Source organism: Brassica napus, chromosome A8, assembly GCF_020379485.1.
Source record: "Brassica napus cultivar Da-Ae chromosome A8, Da-Ae, whole genome shotgun sequence".
Lineage (NCBI taxonomy): Eukaryota > Viridiplantae > Streptophyta > Magnoliopsida > Brassicales > Brassicaceae > Brassica > Brassica napus.
Window position 1 is genome coordinate 14915588 of NC_063441.1, and position 20180 is coordinate 14935767.

The following is a 20180-nucleotide window of genomic DNA, read 5'->3' on the forward strand; positions in this document are numbered from 1 at the left end:
CAGTTATGATGGTGGTTCTTGCTACTATGGGATATACAGAATGCTAAGATTCACTTAACAAATGTGAAGTTTCATTCAATTTAAGTACTAGCACTTGGGTTTCTTGCATGAAGACCTCCTAGTCCTAGTGCAGGTGCAACTAAAAAGTCCATTCAATTTAGGAAATTAAGTATAAATTTTAACTGTTCTAAAAAAATAATAAGTGACCCAAAAACTCACCCGCTACTTACAGCTCATATAAAATCATGTTTTCGAATCAAGTATCACATGTCTATAGAATCATGAGTGGAAAATTAAAGCTCCGAATAAGATGAAATATTTCACTAGTAGACTTTTTTTTTATGTGTGGCGACAATAATGATCAATTACGTAAAAAAAAAAAGATCAACTACGTACACTATATGTATGCGAACATGAGATGAGATGCTTATGAAATCTAATTTCCCACATTGACTAATGTTTCTTTAATCACTAGGCAGTTTCTATAATAAGATTGCAACTAGATTAGAGTCTTGATTCTGTTTTTTTTTTTCATACTAAAATGGGCAATAGTGTATTTTTTGTAATCATAAAATCACGCTGAAAAGTTCAATCCGTATTGTTATTTAAATACTAGATGATTCATAATTTTCTTAAACGTGACCGATTTTTTTATTGCTTTGAAACAACTTAAACGTGACTGATAAAAAGCTATCTTCCAATTTTATTAAACGTGACTGATAAAAAGCTATCTTCCAATTTTATTTTGTTTTTAGTTTAGTCAAATGGATCTACCTTAACCTTATAACATGCACTTAATTTACCTGAAACGTGACAAATGAGAAATGTGGACATTTGAAAGGGTTCATGGGCCCAAGTATACCCGGTTCTAAACCGGTTTAGCATAACCAGGATTTATCCCAGGATTTATCCCCGAATTTAAGCCTTTCTTCTCCTCACACTCTCTACCTCTCCTCGCAGCCGCATCTCACTTCGCTTTCTCTCTCTAAAAATGTCTTCCTCTTCTCTCTTCAATGCCTCTCTCTCTCCCCTAAACCCTAATCAACACCCCATCCGCCGCCACCCCTCTCCCTCCCTCCTCCGCCACCGCCCCGTCGCCGTCTCCTGCACCTCAGACGGAAACACCACCAGTCCGATCGAGACATCCGTCAAGCCTCCACGCCGCACCGAGAACACCATCCGCGACGACGCTCGTCTCCACCGCTCCACCGCCGTGAACCCCTTCTCCGCCAGATACGTCCCCTTCAACGCTCCCCCCAACTCCTCCGAGCACTACTCCCTCGACGAGATCGTCTACCGCAGCCGCTCCGGCGGCCTCCTCGACGTCGAGCACGACATGGACGCTCTCAAGCATTTCGACGGCGCCTACTGGCGCGACCTCTTCGATTCGCGCGTCGGCAAGAGCACGTGGCCGTACGGATCGGGCGTCTGGTCCAAGAAGGAGTGGGTCCTACCCGAGATCGACGACGACGACATCGTTTCGGCCTTCGAAGGTAACTCGAATCTCTTCTGGGCTGAGAGGTTCGGGAAACAGTTTCTTGAAATGAACGATCTTTGGGTGAAACACTGTGGGATTAGTCATACCGGAAGCTTTAAGGATCTCGGTATGACGGTTTTGGTTAGTCAGGTGAACCGGTTAAGGAAAATGAACCGGCCTGTTGTTGGTGTGGGGTGTGCTTCTACGGGGGACACGTCAGCTGCTTTGTCTGCTTACTGTGCTGCCGCTGGGATACCGTCGATTGTGTTCTTGCCGGCTAATAAGATCTCAATGGCTCAGCTTGTTCAGCCGATAGCTAACGGAGCGTTTGTGTTGAGTATTGATACTGACTTCGACGGGTGTATGAAGCTGATTAGGGAGGTGACTTCGGAGCTGCCTATTTACTTGGCGAACTCTTTGAATAGTTTGAGGTTAGAAGGGCAGAAGACTGCTGCGATTGAGATTTTGCAGCAGTTTGATTGGCAAGCTCCTGAGTGGGTGATTGTTCCCGGTGGGAATCTTGGGAATATATATGCTTTTTACAAAGGGTTTAAGATGTGTCAAGAGCTGGGGCTTGTTGATAGGATACCGAGGCTGGTGTGTGCGCAGGCGGCTAATGCTAACCCTCTTTACTTGCATTACAAGTCTGGCTGGAAGGACTTCAAGCCCATGACTGCGAGTACCACTTTTGCGTCCGCGATTCAGATTGGTGACCCTGTGTCGATCGATAGAGCTGTGTATGCGTTGAAGCAGTGTGATGGGATTGTGGAGGAGGCGACGGAGGAGGAGCTGATGGATGCTATGGCTCAGGCGGATTCTACTGGGATGTTTATTTGTCCTCATACGGGTGTGGCGCTGACTGCTTTGTTTAAGCTGAGGAAGCAAGGAGTGATTGCGCCGACGGATAGGACGGTGGTTGTGAGTACTGCTCATGGGTTGAAGTTTACTCAGTCAAAGGTGGATTATCACTCGAAGGCGATTCCTGATATGGCTTGCAGATTCTCTAACCCTCCTGTTGAGGTGAAAGCAGACTTTGGAGCTGTCATGGATGTTCTCAAGAGTTACTTAGGAAGTCAGAAGCTTAGGTCCTAAGAATCAGACTATTTGTGTACTCTTTTAAGTGATCTTTATCTGTTTCTCAGTTTTGTAATAAGTTCTAACGTGAAGTTTGAACATAACAAATAGCTGTTGCAGATTACAGTGTTACAACTAGTGAATCCATAAAAAGTTTTTTTTTTCATGAGTAATCATAGAGAGATACACTCTTGTCATCAGAGACACTAGCGAGACGACCAGCACGTATACCAGTTCCACCTGGTGGTCTAAACGCTACAGACCAAACCTGATCGTTATGGTTACTCATTGTCTGAATAGCTGCTCTCATCTTAAGATCCCATAGCCTCACAGTTCTATCGCTTGACCCTGTAGCTATAGCTCCACCGTCTGGGCTGGCATCAACGCTCAGCACCCAGCTCGTGTGACCCGACATAGACCCCACCAGCGTTTTCCCCTCTGCGTCGTGCATGTTCACATGCCCGTCATCTGATCCGGAGAAGAGGACTCTCGGGTCTACAGGGGAGAACACAAGGGACCTCACAGGCATGTTGTGACCTTCTAGCTGGTGAAGAAGCTTGGAGCGTTCAACATCAAAGACGCAGATGGTGCCGTCCATTGAACCACAAGCAAGGCGTTTCCCGTTAGGAGACCAAGCCACCGAGAGAACGAATTTCTTACTGCTGGTTTTGTCAGAAGGCTTTGGTGCTTCTGGACGTGGGATTGATAGAGTTGAGAGTATTCTCCAGCTCGCTGTGTCCCAAAGCTTTACCGAGGCACTACTACCGCCTGCAACAGCAAGGATTGTACCCTTGGAACATGTAAATGAATATATTAGCAACTTAGCAGAAACTTATGTTGAAATTTATGTACAATCATCTTAGAAGTAACTAAAAGCTCAACCAAAAACTAGTCCCTAAGGAGTACATTGGTATCTAGACATTAAGTTGTTTCTAGACCCAACCGTAAAGTAGGTGGATCAAAGAGTTATTTCGAGAGATAGTTGCATTTACACCGAGTAGAGAGGTCAGTGATCACCAGTTTGACTTCATTTAGTTGCAGTGAAAACATTGAACAAAGCACCTAGATATGAAATCACATGCAGAAAGGAAAGGTTTGAAGAAGAAATTTTTTGACCTGATCAGATTCATGTAATCATCTATTATTAACGTATTGCATTCCGTAATCAGTGAAAACAAGTAAATACAGGAAACAACCACAAGTAATAACCAAAACAAGAAGATATTTCACCAAGTACCAATAAACTGTTGTTCTGCTACTATGGTTGTAAGTCAACATGAACAAATCAGAAGATGATCTAGAGAGATTTCAGACCACAATAGACAACACTCTTAAGTACCTGTCTGATTCTGATCTAAGCTATATATTCAAACGCTGCTCAGCAATTCCAAATAGTATCTAAGCATTACACTACAGATCAGATTCATGTAATCACGTATCATTAATGTATTGTGTATTACGTTATCAATGAACACATGTCACAGCTAACACAGGAAACGATCACAATCAATGACCAAATCAAGAAGATGTTTCACCTAAGCACTACTAAACGATCACAAGCAATGACCAAGTCAACATGAACAAACCAAAACATGATCTAGAGCCATTTCAGACCAAGCTCCACGACACTCTTAAGTTCCTGTCTCATCTTCACTACAAATTCCTGTTAGAATATAGAATATTCTCTTAGTAGATAAGATACAATCTTTGTGAAATCTTGTAGTTACGATACTCATGTAACAACCTTGGCTATTTATGCCGTGTGAATAGAACCACTCTCCTGAAGGAGATTAACCAAACTTTCATGGTATCAGAGCACTAGGTGCGATCTTCTCCATTGTTCTCTTTCTCTCTCTTTCTCTTCATCGTACTCTCATTTCTCTTTTCTTTTCTTCTAATGGCGGTTCCTCAAACCCACGTTGAAAGAGCATTTGGTGTCACGAACATCAAAACTCATATTCCAATCATCCTTGATTTGGAAGATCATAACTATGACGCATGGCGTGAACTATTCCACATGCACTGTCTCACGTTTGATGTCGCGGGCCATATCGATGGAACCTCGCTCCCTGATGGTGACAATGATGCGGCTTGGAACAAACGTGATGGACTCGTCAAGCTTTGGATCTACGGTACCTTGGCAAAGAAGCTATTCCGGAGTTCATTCAAAACCGGAGGAACGGCGAGAGATGTCTGGATCCGCATTGAGAATCAGTTCCGCAACAACAAAGAAGCGAGATCGATTCAACTTGACAACGAGCTCCGCACGACCGAGATTGGAGACATGACAGTCCAGGCTTATTGTCAGAAACTCAAGTCTCTCTCAGATCTTCTTGCTAACGTTGATGCCCCTGTAACTGACCGAACTCTGGTCATGTACCTCTTAAATGGGCTTAACGAAAAGTTTGATAACATTCTCAACGTCATCAAACACAGAGAGCCATTTCCGACGTTTGATCAGGCTCAGTCTATGCTTGAAATGGAGGAAAAGCGCATCACCAAACCGGCAAAATCAACAACGTCTTCAACAGACACAGCTTCTTCCTCAACGGTTCTCACGGTGACTGAAGACAAGCCGGTCACCAACTCTGCTCAACGCCCCAACAACCCGGCTTACAACAACAACAGAGGAAACAGACGTAATAACAGAGGAAACAGAGGTCGTGGCAACAACAGTAACCGCTACAACAATCAGTCTTGGGGACCCAACACATACTGGCCACAACAATTCCTCCAATGGCAGCAACAGCAATTTCAACCATGGGCTATGCAGCCAAACCAGTACCAGCGTGGCCTGTTAGGACCACGTCCTTCAGCTCCTCATCAGGCTCATATGTCTACGGCTCAACCTCAGCTTACAACTGATCTAGCACATGCCTTCAATACCATGACGTTGACTGATCCTTCAGCGGGCGAGTGGTACATGGATTCAGGTGCAACAAGCCATATGGCTGCGAGTGAAGGTATTCTTAAGTCTAATCTGAATAAAAATATCAATCATTGTGTTGTTGTTGGCAATGGTTCTCGGATTCCTGTAGTCGCCTCTGGTAACACCTCTCTACCTTCTTTCACTCGCCCTTTGTCCCTAAACACTGTTCTTATCACACCTCAGATTGTAAAGAACCTAATCTCTGTTAGAAAATTCACTAGAGATAATTTTTGTTCTGTGGAATTTGATCCTTTTGGGTTTTCTGTGAAGGATCTTCATTCTCGGACGGTTCTTCTCCGCAGTAACAGCTCTGGGGATCTCTATTCAGTTCCTACAAACCTGCCTCAACCGCAAAACTCTTCTACAGCTTTTCTTGCTTTCACGCCCAATGTTTGGCATAAGAGACTAGCTCACTTGAATAATCAGTCTCTCTTTTCTTTACGTGCTTTGAATAAAATTGCTTGTACTAATGACAATCTCTTCTCTTCTTGTGAGGTCTGTCAACTTGGGAAACAAGTAAAACTTCCTTTTCAAAAATCAAACTCTTTCACTACTAAACCTTTTGAAATTGTTCACTCAGATATTTGGACTTCTCCTCTAACAAGTATCAGTGGTTTCAAATATTATGTCATTTTCTTGGATGATTTTTCTCATTTCCTATGGGTTTTTCCTTTGAGACGAAAAAGTGAAGTATTTTCCAAATTTCTCCAGTTTTATAAATATGTGGAAACACAATTTAACACTCGCATTAAAACGTTGCAGTGTGACAATGGAGGTGAGTATCAAAACTCAAACTTTCAGACTTTCTTTACCTCTAATGGGATGCAATTTCGTTTTTCATGCTCTCATACATCTCAACAAAATGGAAAGTCAGAACGTATGCTTCGAACTGTAAACAACGCAATCCGGTGCCTTCTTTTCCAAGCACATCTCGCATCCGGATATTGGGTTGAAGCTTTACACGCTGCAGTGCATATTCTTAACATCCTACCCTCGGTGGCAATTCAAAATAAAACCCCTTTCTCAGTTCTTTTCAAAAAGAAACCGAGGTATGATCACTTAAGAATCTTTGGGTGCCTTTGTTTTCCAAATCTAAATCATTCTAATCTTCCAAAATTATCTCCTCGTTCAACTCCTTGCCTCTTTCTTGGTTACCCTTCTCAACAAAGGGGATACCGGTGTCTTGATCTTAAGACAAACAGGATCATTACATCACGCCATGTCTACTTTGACGAAAGCGTGTTCCCTGCTGCAGAGAAAACCACTTCTCCTTCTACCTATCACTTTCTGCAGCATCATGATGATCCCTCTCCTATCTTCAAAGCTATTCTTCAAAATAACCCAAACACAATTCCTCAAGTGCCTGTTGCTGCGTCTCCTCAAGTGCCAGTGCCTTCTCAACCGCTAATCACTCAACCTCAGGCAGCACCTCTCGCTGTCCATGCAATGCAAACTCGAGGTAAAGCGGGTATCACTAAGCCAAAGAAGCAGTTTTCTCTTCTTTCAACTGTTTCGCCAATTCCCACTAGCCATAAAACTGCCTTGCAGGATCCAAACTGGACCCCAGCAATGAATGATGCTATTGATGCTTTTATTGAGACTAAGACTTGGGATCTTGTTCCCAGGCCAAAGAACACTAACATTGTGAATTCGATGTGGCTGTATAAGCACAAGTTTGATGCAGATGGGAAACCTTTTAAACACAAAGTGAGGCTAGTTGCTAATGGGAAGTCTCAAGAAGAAGGTGTCGACTACAATGAAACGTTTGCTCCCGTTGTGAAACCAGTCACAATACGCACGGTTCTTGATGTCAGCCTCGCAAATGGATGGCCAATACATCAGCTCGATGTCAAAAATGCATTCCTGCACGGTCTTCTGGATGAAACTATATACATGCATCAGCCTCCGGGTTACACAAACAAATCTCATCCAGACTATGTTTGCAAACTTAACAAAGCAATCTATGGTCTGAAACAGGCTCCTAGAGCTTGGAACTCACGTTTTGCCTCTTTTGTTACTAATATGGGTTTCAAGTGTAGCAGGAGCGATGCATCTCTGTTCATCTACAGCAAAGGTTCACGACGAGCCTACCTCCTGCTCTACGTTGACGACATAATTCTGACTGCCTCAGACGATGCCTTCCTCAAGAAAATTGTGACAGACCTACAGACCGAGTTTCCCATGTCTGATTCGGGCAAACTTCACTTCTTTCTTGGAGTTAAAGCAGAGTTCATTAACGATGGGATCTTTCTCAGTCAGCAAGCGTACACAACTGACATCATCAACAGGGCAGGCATGACAGAGTGTAAACCTCTCGCGACACCAGTAGACCTGAACTCAAAGCTGAAAGCTGAAGAAGGTGAACGTGTTCCTGATGCCACGCAATACAGACGCCTCGCTGGAGCACTGCAATATCTCACGTTTACGAGGCCAGACATAGCTTATGCTGTTCATCAAATCTGTCTCTATATGCACGATCCGCGCATACCACATCTTCACGCTCTGAAACGCATCATACGATATCTCCAGGGGACAAAGGAGTTAGGCCTTCAGCTTCACAAGGGCTCTGTCAAACAACTGGTAGCATATTCGGATGCGGACTGGGCTGGTTGTCCAGACACACGACGATCAACTTCTGGGTACTGCGTTTACTTGGGAGACAATCTTGTCTCTTGGTCCTCAAAACGTCAAACCTCTGTTTCGCGATCAAGTGCGGAGGCTGAGTACAAGGGAGTGGCCAATGCAGTTGCAGAGCTAACATGGATAAGGAATCTAATGTTTGAACTTGGCATTCCAATCTCCAAAGCTTCGATCGTCTACTGCGACAACATAAGTTCAGTTTACTTGGCTCATAATCCAGTTCGTCATCAACGCACTAAACATGTCGAAATTGACATTCACTTTGTACGAGAAAAGGTGGCGCTGGGTCACGTTAAGGTTCTGTTCGTTCCATCCTCTCTTCAGTACGCTGATATTTTCACAAAGGGACTGCCCACCAGCTTGTTCAATGACTTCAGAAGCAGTCTCACCGTTCGCTCTCCACACGCTGCGACTGAGGGAGGGTGTTAGAATATAGAATATTCTCTTAGTAGATAAGATACAATCTTTGTGAAATCTTGTAGTTACGATACTCATGTAACAACCTTGGCTATTTATGCCGTGTGAATAGAACCACTCTCCTGAAGGAGATTAACCAAACTTTCAATTCCAAATAGTTTCTAAGCATTATTCTACAGCTAAGATTCATAGACTAAGTCAATTACCATAGGTTCAAACTGCATCCCCCAAACCTCAGAAGGAGGAGCTTCAAGAACAGCAATAGTAGCATTAGTGTCAACATCAAAGACACGGACGAAGCTATCGAGCGAAGAAGACGCTGCGATTATCCCCGAAGGATGCGCCGCCACAGCTGCCACTCCCAAGGAGTGTCCCGTATTGGTCCGCACGAGATCCAGCTCGTCCGCTCGCCATAGCTTCACCGTCTCGTCGAGAGATCCAGTCAGAAGTAACGACGGACGGTCCTCCGTCGCCGGAACCCAAGTCGCCGCCCAGACGGAGTCTTCGTGTGCGTTCTCGATCGATTTCAGACCTGCGAGTTTCATCCCTTTTTAGGTTTTTGTTTTTTACTGTGTTTCTCTCCAACTGTACAAGACGAAAGCGGAAGCAGTGACTTTGATTTCTCTTCTCAGACTAACACCGTGCCGTTATTTAGTTTAGCAATATAACATCCCGTCGTTTTTGAACAGAGGATCCATTTTGATTTCGGTTCGATTTTGATTCGGTTTCAGATACCCGTTTAATATATGAATCAAATGTAGATACAAAATATATTAGTTAACATGTTAATCTAAGTGGTATGTTGGTTACACACTTGCATATTCGTCAATCCAACTAGAGTTCGAGTTACTAAAGTGATAGTTTGGTAAGTATTTACTATATTTTAATATAAAAGCACCAAATATATACATGTATAATATAAGAGAGTACATAAAATAAAATGTGGTCTGATGATAAGAATGTTATCACTCTTCCTATCCCACTTGTGTTTGAGTGAGGTTGATGACAATTTACCTTATATCATAAAGTTAAAACTTGTTTTTTCGGATATTTGGGTATCCGTTCGGTTCTTGGTTCGGTTCCGGTTTCGATTCGGTTATTCGGATATAGAAATATAGGAACCATTCGGGTATTTGAGAATTTTGGTTCGGTTTCAGTTACGGATAATCCGGTTCGGTTCTGGTTTGATTTTCCGGTTTGGTTTTTTTGGCCAGGGCTAACAAAGATGTCGTGACTTTTCCCATAAAGGAAGTTCTTGGTAAATGTCATCGGAGTGGGCTTTGTGTTTTTGTAGTGTTCCCGCTAATGACAAAGACACAACATGGAACAAAAGAGACGGCCTAGTCAAACTTCGGCTTAAAGGACGTTGTCAAAAGACTTGTTCAAGAGCACCTTCAAGACTTGGTGGAACCTCTCGGTAAATATGGCTTCGGATTGAAAACTATTCCTGCAATAACAAAGAAGCGCGTGGATATCTACGAAACTTCACCGATATTTGCATTTTTAATTCTTGTGAGCAAGTTGCATAAAAAAAAAAAAAAATCTTGTGAGCAATGTCTCATATCTATCATTGTCGTCACTTATTTCTTAGAAAAGAGTAAATATAGTTGAGTAAGACAAAATGGTCGGAAACATCTTGGCAATTAGGGACCGATCATGTATATATATATTATAATACTTCTAATAGTTATATGTCTTATCGTCTTGTTTTGGAAAAGACAGAATTCGTCTCTGCTTAGAAAAAAATCCATGGCAGAGGCTTTGATTGACGATCCAGTTTATGTTGCAGTAAGCACAGATGTTTCTGAAAGCAGACTGACTCTCACATGGGCATTGAGGCATCTCCAGCCCAAAAAGCTTTACCTTCTTCATGTTCATCAACCCATTTCCATCAACCCTACTTGTTAAGTATCCCTTCTCTATGTTTTATTCTTGCTGCTTCTTGGGAACTTGAATCCAACATAGTATTTTTTTTTATCAGTGATTCAAATTGTTGCAGCTGGTACAAGAAATTGATCCTTTGTTTTTCTACCTTGTTTAGCCTCTCTATCATTGGTAATGAAGTTTTATCGAGCATCAAAAGATTCTTGATCGTAGGATTTAAAGCTAGGTTTCTCTATTAGTGTTTACGTGTGGGTGAAGCGGCTGATTATTGAGGAAAACCGAGCTTTGCTTTCATGAATCAACTTACAATATAAACTTTATAAATAAATAAACAATATAAAACGATAATAATATGTTGAATTTCAAAAATTTAATTAATGTAAGTGCACAAAAGTCAATTTGTTCTCTTATTTTAGAAAAAAATATGTATTTGAAATATAAAAATCTAAAAGAAAACTATTTATAATTTAATAAATTATTATAGTTCCAATATGATTAATTTATTGTGTTTTTACTGTATATCTTAATTTCATTTTTTCTTCTTATGTTGGGTCTTTTGTCTGTGAATTCCAGCAAGTGGGCTTGAACAAAGCGAGATCGATGCTATTCAGGAGTCCGAACTGACGAGTTCGTATGAGATCCTTCTCAAGTACCGTGATATCTGCGTAGTTGAAGGAGTGAGTGCTCTTCCAACTTACTGCTACTTCGGTGCCACACAAATAAAGGAATTTTGTTGCAATTCACTTTTTTTTTTTTTTTAAACAACAATTATGTTCAAAATCTACAAGGGGTGAGAATTTAGTATGAAATTCATAGATTGCTTATGTTGCAGATTCTCGAACAAGATGTGGATATATCATATAGTTTGGCAAATAATGTTGGGGAAGGGATTGTGGAACTTATCTATGAAAACAATATCAAGAAGCTTATTATGGGAGCAGCTGCTGATTCCCACAAGTCCGAGTAAGGATATGCTGAGAATCCTTCTTGTGTCTTCCACTACGACTCAATTGATCATTTCTCTTCGATTGTGCCATAAAACCGCGTGATGCCAAATGAGTCTTTAAAAAAGAACTTGCTCACTCTAGATCATATTTTTCTTTTGATGGTGATGCAGGGACATGGTTAATATCACATCTAGAAAATTCGATTATGTGACTAAACATGCGCCTCATTGCTGTAAAATTTGGCTTGTGGGTAATGGAAATCTCATCCATACGAGGTATGCTGGAGGATTATACTATAGTTTTGAATAATTTAACAAGATATTAATTTTATGTTTATTAGGGAGGGATGGTTTGATCGTAGGGGTTCACCGCACCCCTCCTCTGAATCCTTAACTAGCCTCCAGGGCCTTGATTCTGCTCTAGTACCATACGAGGAAGCAGTGGGAGGTGCACATGACAATGAGTCGCATGCCCTATCTTCACCTGAAGACCAATCAGTACGTAAAATCCAGTTTGGTCAGCACATAACATTTTTCATTCAAGTGGAAGAGTGTTTTCTTAATAGGAATTCCTTTTTCTTAGCTTAAAAGTATTAAAACCTATGGAGATATATTTGTGATAGATAGGAAAATTAAGAATCCAACACTTTTCTTGTTATCAAATTTTTTAAATTTGTCTCATTTCCTGCACAAGTACTGATGAAAACTTAACACATGCATGTCTTAAAACCCGAGCTTGATGTCAATTTTATCCATATGATTCTTTAACAGGCTAGAGGGTTTGAGACAATGTACTATGAAGAGCAGAGACGAGGATTAGAAATTGAGGAACGCAGGATAAAAGCGGAGGAGGACCTGAGAGCAGAAATCGAAAACATGAAGGGGATCCAAAAGGAACTCGAAGAACAGCTTTATATTGATTGCCCCCGTCAGTTTGAAATGTTCCAGAGAGAGCGAGATGAAGCTATGAAAACAACTGTAGAGCTTTTGAGACTTCTAAACCTGGACAACAGTGAGTCAGCATCACATTCACCATCATCCTCGTTTCAGCGGTCGGTTTCCAACGAGCCTCCCCCATATTTTCTCTGTCCCATTACACAGGTCAGGACTTAAACCCTCCATCTAGATAAGCATATCTTTTTGTTAGGATATTTGAAATAAATCCCTGAAATGTCTACTTCTAGATAGACGACTTAATTAAGTTCATATTTGTTATCATCTAGAGTGGTCGTCTCAATAGGTTAATATAACCGAACTAGTGTGGGCATTTCGGTTTGTTTTAAATGATCGTGTCTGATTGAGTTTTAGACAATTTGGGGGGTTTGTTCGATTCATTTAGCCACAGTTAGTTTAAATGGACTGACTCTTCGTTATTCAGGAAGTAATGCGAGAGCCTAGTGTTGCAGCCGATGGGCACACCTATGAAGCTGAAGCCTTAAGAGAATGGCTCGACAATGGTCACGATACCTCACCAATGACGAACCTTAAGCTTGCCCATCGTAACCTTGTCCCTAACCACCCCCTTCGTTCTGCCATTCAAGAGTGGCTTCAAGGACACTCTTAATGAATCTCTGCTTAATGTTGTGATTTGTGAACATCCTAAATCTCAAGTTATATGTGTGTTGGTTAAAAAAGTTGTTATGAATATGATGAGTGGAATTCATTAAAAAAAACCAAAAAAAAAAAACGGTCTGGTTCTCCCATTTAACAACCTGAGAAATACGATTAAAAAGGTGAAACTAAAACCGGACCGAAATAGAGAAAAAGTGATTTGGATGTTTCACCTAATCCTACTATATAAAAGGAGCTAAATTCTAGCTTCCTAAGCTCTGCCACATCACCTAAAATATTTAGAACCAATCAATGTTACACATCAACATGTAAATTAGCTAAATTCTCGCGACTCCTCATGTCATCTCTGTGGCGGCTCCGCGGTTGCCGTGACCAAGCTTCCTTCGCGACTATAAGCCACGTTATTTCCTAGCTCCCAAAGTCGTCGATCTCACTTCCAATTGCAGAAGATCTCAAGCCGCGGCAGCCAAATTAGCCAATCTCACTTCTATTTCGTCTGAAGGGTTGATGGTTGACCGTCTCCGACTCTTCACTTCGTCGTCACCACCACATTGATTAATCAATTATCTTCTTTACTCCTTTCGTCTCCTTTTATATCAGAATTATGCTTTATGGTTTGAATCCGGTGGTTTATTATTTTTATTTTTGTTTGTAATTGTTTTCAGGCACCACTCATTCCAGCCAGAAACATCCGGATACTCTGTTAACGTAGCTATGTTCACAAGAAGTTGCTTAGCAGAGGATGATACTCTGATCACGCAGCTATTCGTAAAAACGGTATCTATCTCTTCTTGGCCGACTACAAGTAATATTTTTTTGGTTGTTTCATTCAATTGTTTTTGTCTGGTAATTAGGAGATAGTGAAATTGAGGAGACAATCAGAGAGATGGAAGCAACAGAGATGGAAGCAACGATGAAATGAAATAATTTGAGCAAGTAAGTGTAAAACTGGAAAGCCTATTATCCTAAGCACTTTGCTATTGACAAAATCTGTTATATATATATAATGATTAGAAGGATGCCGAGAAACAGCTGTGAAATTGTTGCAGAGTGGACGACCGTAATGCAAGAAGCTATATAACTTAAAGGAAACAAAAAAATGTTTTACATTTTGTTTTAGGATAAATGGTCATCCGTTTGATGCAGAAATGTTCTACTTGAGGCATGTATGCACAAAGTGACAGAAGAGTCAGAAAAATGTGGAGCATTTTGGTATGAAAAGTGGCCAGAGTAGAGATTGTTCATCAGTGGTTTGAAGACACATATGGAAATCAGCACAAGAGGATTTCACAGCAGACATGATTGTTAAAAAACTATTGTTTCAGTCATACTTCAAGGGTGTAGGAATTGATTGGTGGTATGTGAGAAACGTTATGGATTGAGAGCTGTATATGGAGGGTAAGCACTGAAAAAAAATCTTTCATCAATACAAAATTGGCTGCATGTATCTGTTACAAAATGATATATCTCTCTTTCTGGCTTTCAGTTTTATTGCTGCATTGAAGGATCTGAGACAGTGAGACTCTGTGTGATTAATGTACTTTCTTCAAACTTACGACCTTCATGATGATTCATCAATTCTCTGCACTGAAGAAGAGGTATGTATATATACAGCACTCTCACATATATGCATCTCTATTGCCTTTTTTTATATTTATGAATGCAAAATCTGATGTGTAAACAATACCTTTAGGTGCAGCTTGGTGTCTGTAATGGTTGAAGTGGACCGAATTCTTAGACCGCAAGAAACATTTATAGTAAATGATGGCATGGAAAAGATAGGAGAAATTGAGAAGATGATGGAATCACTGAAATGGAATGTAAGAATGACACATTCCAGATATGGAGAAGGAGTGATCTCTGTTCAGAAGTCATGGTGGCGTCCTATAGAGGTCGAGACCATTACATCGGCCATATCAAGTGAAAGAGAATTGGTTTAATATAGTTTTATGAGAATGTTTCTTTCATGATCACGTTGATTGCTTACATTGTATTAGGCCAATATGTGTATCCTTTTTTGCCTTGACGAAAATTATATACAAGACATTGTCCCTATAATATAAGCTTTTTATAAGTTTTTAATTTGGTCCTAAACACCCGTCACCCGTGGAATATTTATACTACTGCAGCAAACTTATATAGACTATCTATTTGAACTATAGGTATATGATGAGCTCATGTTAATTACATCACCAAAGAACTCTCAATAGAAAAATAAACTAGAGCAAAAAGAATTATTAAATTAAAAAAAAATTATAACAAATTTAAAATATAGCTTTTTAAATTCAACAACCAAATATAGTAAAATTGTTACTATAAGAAATAACTTATAAAATAAATTCAATGTAAATTCTTATACCAAAAATTAATCAATAAATCTTATTTTAAAAATTATAATTAGTTATTCAGATAACATGGTTTTGTTTGGTGTCCAAATATAATAGCATATAAAAAATTCAAATAAATATCTATATTTTTAAGTAGTGACAATTGATATTAGGTTTTCATGCTACCTACCTTAAAATATTTTTTTATAGGAAAATAACAAAACAATTCTACAAAAAATTATATATCAAAAAAATATTCTATTGCATATAACTTACAGAAACAATGATAATATAAATAGTGAAATTTGTTATAAAAATAGTGAAATTAATGTCACATATAATTGAAAATGAATTAAAATTTTAAAAATTACATCAAAGTGGTTTTAAGGGTAAAATAAGTATTGTGAACACAAAATGTAGGGTTAGTTTATTTAATTAAATGTGATTTTTTTACAAAATAATAAAATAAAAATATCAACCATAATTTAATACAAAAATGAAACTAATAGATATACTTGCATAGTCCGACAGAAGACATAATGTAAAGTACCTATAACTAAATAAGTAACATAAATAAACTTATATAACGTATACTAAAACCAACAGATTAATATATATATGTATATATATATAATAAATATAGACACGTTTTCATCGATAATCACAACAATTATATTAGAAAATTTATTCACCTAACGAAATTAACTTTGTGTCTTTTACAGTAAACGAGTTCAACAAAAAAAGAATGATAAATTTTTTTAAAAAAATTATAAAATAACATTTCATACATTAATTAGAATAAAAAAATTTAAACTAAAAACAAATATTAAGCAAAATATAATAGAGAAACTTCCCGCAAGTGGAATATGATGAGTCCATGTAAATATTACATAAGCATTATTAAAATAGGAGATCTCCATTATACAAATGTACTATTTGTATTGACAATTTATAGAATTAGAGAGATGGAGATGATCTTAACACGAAACAATTTGATTTTTGTTCGTACTCTATTACATGTTCGCTTCAGTTTCAAATGTATTTTGTTAAAAAAATTATACAATCAGTGAAGTTATTGCTTTAGTCGATAATGTTTGGCAATAAAAATATTAAACTGATAACATGGAGAATCATTATATATATCGACACAAAATAATGAAAAAAAATAAATAATATATATAGTAGAAAGTCTATAAATTAATACTCGGCAAATGAATAGACACAATAATTAATAAATTTTAATAATTTTCAATTGGAAATATGTAAAATATAACTGAATTCGATAAAATAATAATAACATAACTTTTTTATATAAAATATTTATAAAAACATAAACAAATCATCTTTTAAAAAATGAATTAATCTTTCTTTCTTTTTTAAAATTTCACTATTCTGATGTTTTTATTGAATTACAAAGAAAAAACATTTATATACTATCATCAAATTCAACACATATTATATATCAAATAACTTAAATAAGTAGATAAAATTTAACTAACATATAGTATCATAAAGTTATTTTTTTTTGAAAAACAAAAACAACTATTGTAAACAAATAAAATATATCTTATCACATATCAATATCTCACCTAAAACTTCCTGAAAGACGAAAATCATTATCACACACATTTCTTGCAAATACAAACCTAAAAAACAAATCACAAAATCATACAAAAAATAATAACCTAGATCACAAGTAAAATATATCCTCCTACGGGCGGACCCTAGTCATTAATAACAGTTGTTCTGCGACTAAAGTCGTAAGTCAACACTAACAAATCAGAAGCTGATCTTGATAAAATTTCAGACCAAATCACATCACACTCTAAGTTCCTGTCTCATCTTCACTACAAATTCCAAATAGTTTCTAAGCATTATTCTACAGCTAAGATTCATAGACTAAGTCAATTACCATAGGTTCAAACTGCATCCCCCAAACCTCAGAAGGAGGAGCTTCAAGAACAGCAATAGTAGCATTAGTGTCAACATCAAAGACACGGACGAAGCTATCGAGCGAAGAAGACGCTGCGATTATCCCCGAAGGATGCGCCGCCACAGCTGCCACTCCCAAGGAGTGTCCCGTATTGGTCCGCACAAGATCCAGCTCGTCTGCTCGCCATAGCTTCACCGTCTCGTCGAGAGATCCGGTCAGAAGCAACGACGGACGGTCTTCCGTCGCCGGAACTCAAGTCGCCGCCCAGAATATATTCTTACATGTACAAAGTTACAAACTGTGATTCCTTCGCAGTTAGTTAACTATTACTAGAGGCTGTTAACCATACCCAAATAACTTGAGTGGTTTTAGCTTGACAAGTATGAGTGATCTTTTTTTTTCAAATGATGCAAAACCATGATTACTTGAGTCATTAAAATATGAAGAAGAGTGACTGATAAGATTGCGCATGGTGCTCGGACTCGGTCTCTTGCTACAATCTATGTTGATTCGGTTCCACGAGTTGGTTTTCGGGTATGAAATTCTAGCATGTGGGTTAGTTAGTCTCCAATAGAGAGTTGAAACATTCATATTAACTTTTTTTCCACTGTTGGTTCGATCAAACAAGGAGTGATCAAAGTGTTTTTTTTTTGGGTAGCTTACACTGACATAACATTTGTGATGCAGCTATGAAGCTACATCATCTAGGAAAAACCGTAGCCTCGGGATGGAGCTCGCATCTGCAACAGTAGCATCTGTTTTCTTGGTATGCCTTTACTCTTCTTTCTTCATTTTAACCTTTTTAATAGTGATCGCAAACCCTAGTGTTGTGGTTTAAAACTGTTCCTCTGTTAATCGCAGGGGTTTGGATCGTTGTTTTTGCTACTTGCGAGTGGTGTTTATGTCTGATACTTCTTCCTCAATACTGTTTCCGACTAGTTCAGTTAAGGAGTGAAAAAATCAAGAGTTTTGATGAATTAAAAAAGTGCGGTTAAATAATAAAATTTAACCAACAGATTTAATCCAGGTTTTAATTACTTGACTTGACCCATGTTTTGCACCGTTCAGTTCCGTTTTCAACAACAAAAATAATTAAAATTAACTTTTAATTTATTTTATTTTTTAAAAATAGTGTTTTTTATTCTATTTGACTATATATCAGTTTTTTTTATTTAAATAAAAAAACTGACATATAGTCAAATGAGTATCTGGATGGAATCAAAAAATTCTAATTTAAAACATGTATCTTGCCTCTCTCTTTCGTTTTATATTTTTTTCCGAAGTATTTATTACTTCTGCTCCTAAGGCTTTCAGACCTGAGTTAGTGCTTTGGTGGGATTTTTTTATTTACATATATTTAGTGACGAGATTTCGACCATTGAAAATGCTCTTATTTATGTATCAATACTATTAAAAAGAAAGGGTTCTTAAAAAATCTACTTATGAAAATTGTTTGGACCCTTTCATTTAACTCATTATTTTTTTGGTCTTACCTTAAACTTAGACTAACAATATGTTACCATATATTTCTCTAACAATAATTTATTCAATTCTTTTATTTATTCAAATATCACTTCTAAATCTTAATCATTACTAATTTACTATTACTATATTTACCATTTTGACTTTTAATCATAAAAGCATTGAAACTAATATTTTATACTATCACTTTTATCATATAATATATGATTTAAAGCAAGAGAAATTACACCACATATATGTGTATATTCTAGCTTCCTCTTTCCGTTATAATAACGTAATCATATCATATATAAACTTTCCTACTAAAATCTCATATTATATACTAAACTTTCAACCGTCTATAGTTTGATAGATATTTTCATATTTAAAAATGAGTTTTCTAAAAATATTTTATCAATCATGTTTTTGTACAATAACATTAAAAATCTATATCAAAAGGTTGTTGGACCCGATATGGACGTAATGGGTCCACACATGTTCGGATATTTAGGATCCTAAGAAAATTTGAAATATCTAAAAAATCTGAAAAATATCTGAAACACGAAAAGTACTTGAAATTCCAAACAAATACTCAAAAAAATTCAAATACCTAAAAATTCAAAATCTTATTCAAAATTTGTCACTGAACTGAAAATACCCTTTTTTTTAATTTGAAAATTTACCTGAAATCAAAAACTATAATCGTAAACCAAAAACCTAAAAAAATATCCATAATGCTGGAAACATATTCGAAATATCCAAGTATACCTAATAAACACAACATATTTATGATCGGGTCTAGGGTAGGACCCGGACTCAAACAAAGACATGCGGGTCCAATAAAAAAACCCAATAGGTTATATTTTCTGAACCTGAACTAAATCTATATTTCTGAGTCGGTTCGGTTTGTTTTTTTATCCGGATATAATTCTCATGACTAAAAGAAATTTACGTAAATGTGTACATATAAAATATCAAATAAACTAATGCATAGATTATATAACTGTTAAAATTTATATTTTCGATATAATAAGACTTTATATTATAATATAATCCAAAAATCCCGCGTTTGTGGGTCAAAATCTAGTACTAATTTTAATTCGTAAACTGATTTCAACTTGTAAACCGATTTTGTAAACCAATATCAGTTAATAAACCAAATTTCTAATCATAACAAATTATAATTTATAAACCATTCCAAAATAAATCAATTTTATTATAAAATCCATTTCTGGTTTAATTATAAATTTATTTGCTTTTAATTAACTGAAAATATAAATATTACATATATATATATATATTAAAAAGTTATGAATTAATAAATTAGTCACGAATTATACGTGACTAAATTAGTCATGAAATATTTGTGACGAATCATGACTTTCAGTCACAAAATGACAAAATGATTATGAACATTTTTATTTTTTTGTAACACGGTTATGAATATATATATATAGTCACGTTTTTCTTTGTTGCCTTTCATGATTATTTTGTCACTTAGCACGAAATTTACAAACAAC

General features: G+C 37.5%; 3 protein-coding genes and 1 long non-coding RNA gene across 6 annotated transcripts; 2 read left to right on the forward strand and 2 right to left on the reverse strand.

Annotated features, from left to right (window-relative positions):
* The first annotated feature begins 938 nt into the window (after positions 1 to 938).
* LOC106361160 (threonine synthase 1, chloroplastic-like) lies at positions 939 to 2717 on the forward strand. Its single transcript, XM_013800869.3, has one exon. The coding sequence runs from the start codon at positions 992 to 994 to the stop codon at positions 2567 to 2569; it is 1578 nt and encodes a 525-aa protein (XP_013656323.2). The 5' UTR covers positions 939 to 991; the 3' UTR covers positions 2570 to 2717.
* LOC106361162 (WD repeat-containing protein VIP3) lies at positions 2628 to 9157 on the reverse strand. The gene is made up of 2 exons (XM_013800871.3): positions 8744 to 9157; positions 2628 to 3341 (listed from the first exon to the last, which is right to left on the reverse strand). Exons 1-2 carry the CDS (start codon positions 9080 to 9082, stop codon positions 2715 to 2717), a joined length of 966 nt encoding a protein of 321 aa, XP_013656325.1. The 5' UTR covers positions 9083 to 9157; the 3' UTR covers positions 2628 to 2714.
* A 1046-nt stretch (positions 9158 to 10203) lies between these two features.
* On the forward strand, positions 10204 to 13070 carry LOC106361163 (U-box domain-containing protein 56). 3 transcript variants are annotated; one of them, XM_022690035.2, is made up of 8 exons: positions 10204 to 10440; positions 10519 to 10592; positions 10995 to 11098; positions 11254 to 11384; positions 11539 to 11643; positions 11709 to 11865; positions 12139 to 12468; positions 12746 to 13070. In XM_022690035.2, the coding sequence occupies exons 1-8, from the start codon at positions 10364 to 10366 to the stop codon at positions 12929 to 12931; spliced, it is 1164 nt and encodes a 387-aa protein (XP_022545756.1). In that variant the 5' UTR covers positions 10204 to 10363; the 3' UTR covers positions 12932 to 13070. The 3 variants fall into 3 exon arrangements, with proteins under 3 accessions (XP_022545756.1, XP_013656326.2, XP_048593655.1); XM_013800872.3 differs by lacking the exon at positions 10519 to 10592 and having other exon boundaries at positions 10212 to 10440; XM_048737698.1 differs by lacking the exon at positions 10519 to 10592 and having other exon boundaries at positions 10212 to 10440; positions 11730 to 11865.
* LOC125577040 lies at positions 12104 to 19600 on the reverse strand. Its single transcript, XR_007315365.1, has 2 exons — positions 17179 to 19600; positions 12104 to 12489 (listed from the first exon to the last, which is right to left on the reverse strand). It is a non-coding gene; the product is annotated as an uncharacterized LOC125577040 (long non-coding RNA).
* Positions 19601 to 20180: the final 580 nt, after the last annotated feature.

Coding starts and splice junctions, on each gene's coding strand:
- LOC106361160 (XM_013800869.3), top strand. CDS start 992: ATGTCTTCCTCTTCTCTCTTCAATGCCTCTCTCTCTCCCCTAAACCCT.
- LOC106361162 (XM_013800871.3), bottom strand. CDS start 9,082: ATGAAACTCGCAGGTCTGAAATCGATCGAGAACGCACACGAAGACTCC. Junction 3,342..8,743: donor GGATGCAGTTTGAACCTATG/GTAATTGACTTA, acceptor ACATGTTCCAAG/GGTACAATCCTTGCTGTTGC.
- LOC106361163 (XM_013800872.3), top strand. CDS start 10,287: ATGGCAGAGGCTTTGATTGACGATCCAGTTTATGTTGCAGTAAGCACA. Junction 11,099..11,253: donor ATATCTGCGTAGTTGAAGGA/GTGAGTGCTCTT, acceptor CTTATGTTGCAG/ATTCTCGAACAAGATGTGGA. Junction 11,644..11,708: donor GGAAATCTCATCCATACGAG/GTATGCTGGAGG, acceptor TATGTTTATTAG/GGAGGGATGGTTTGATCGTA.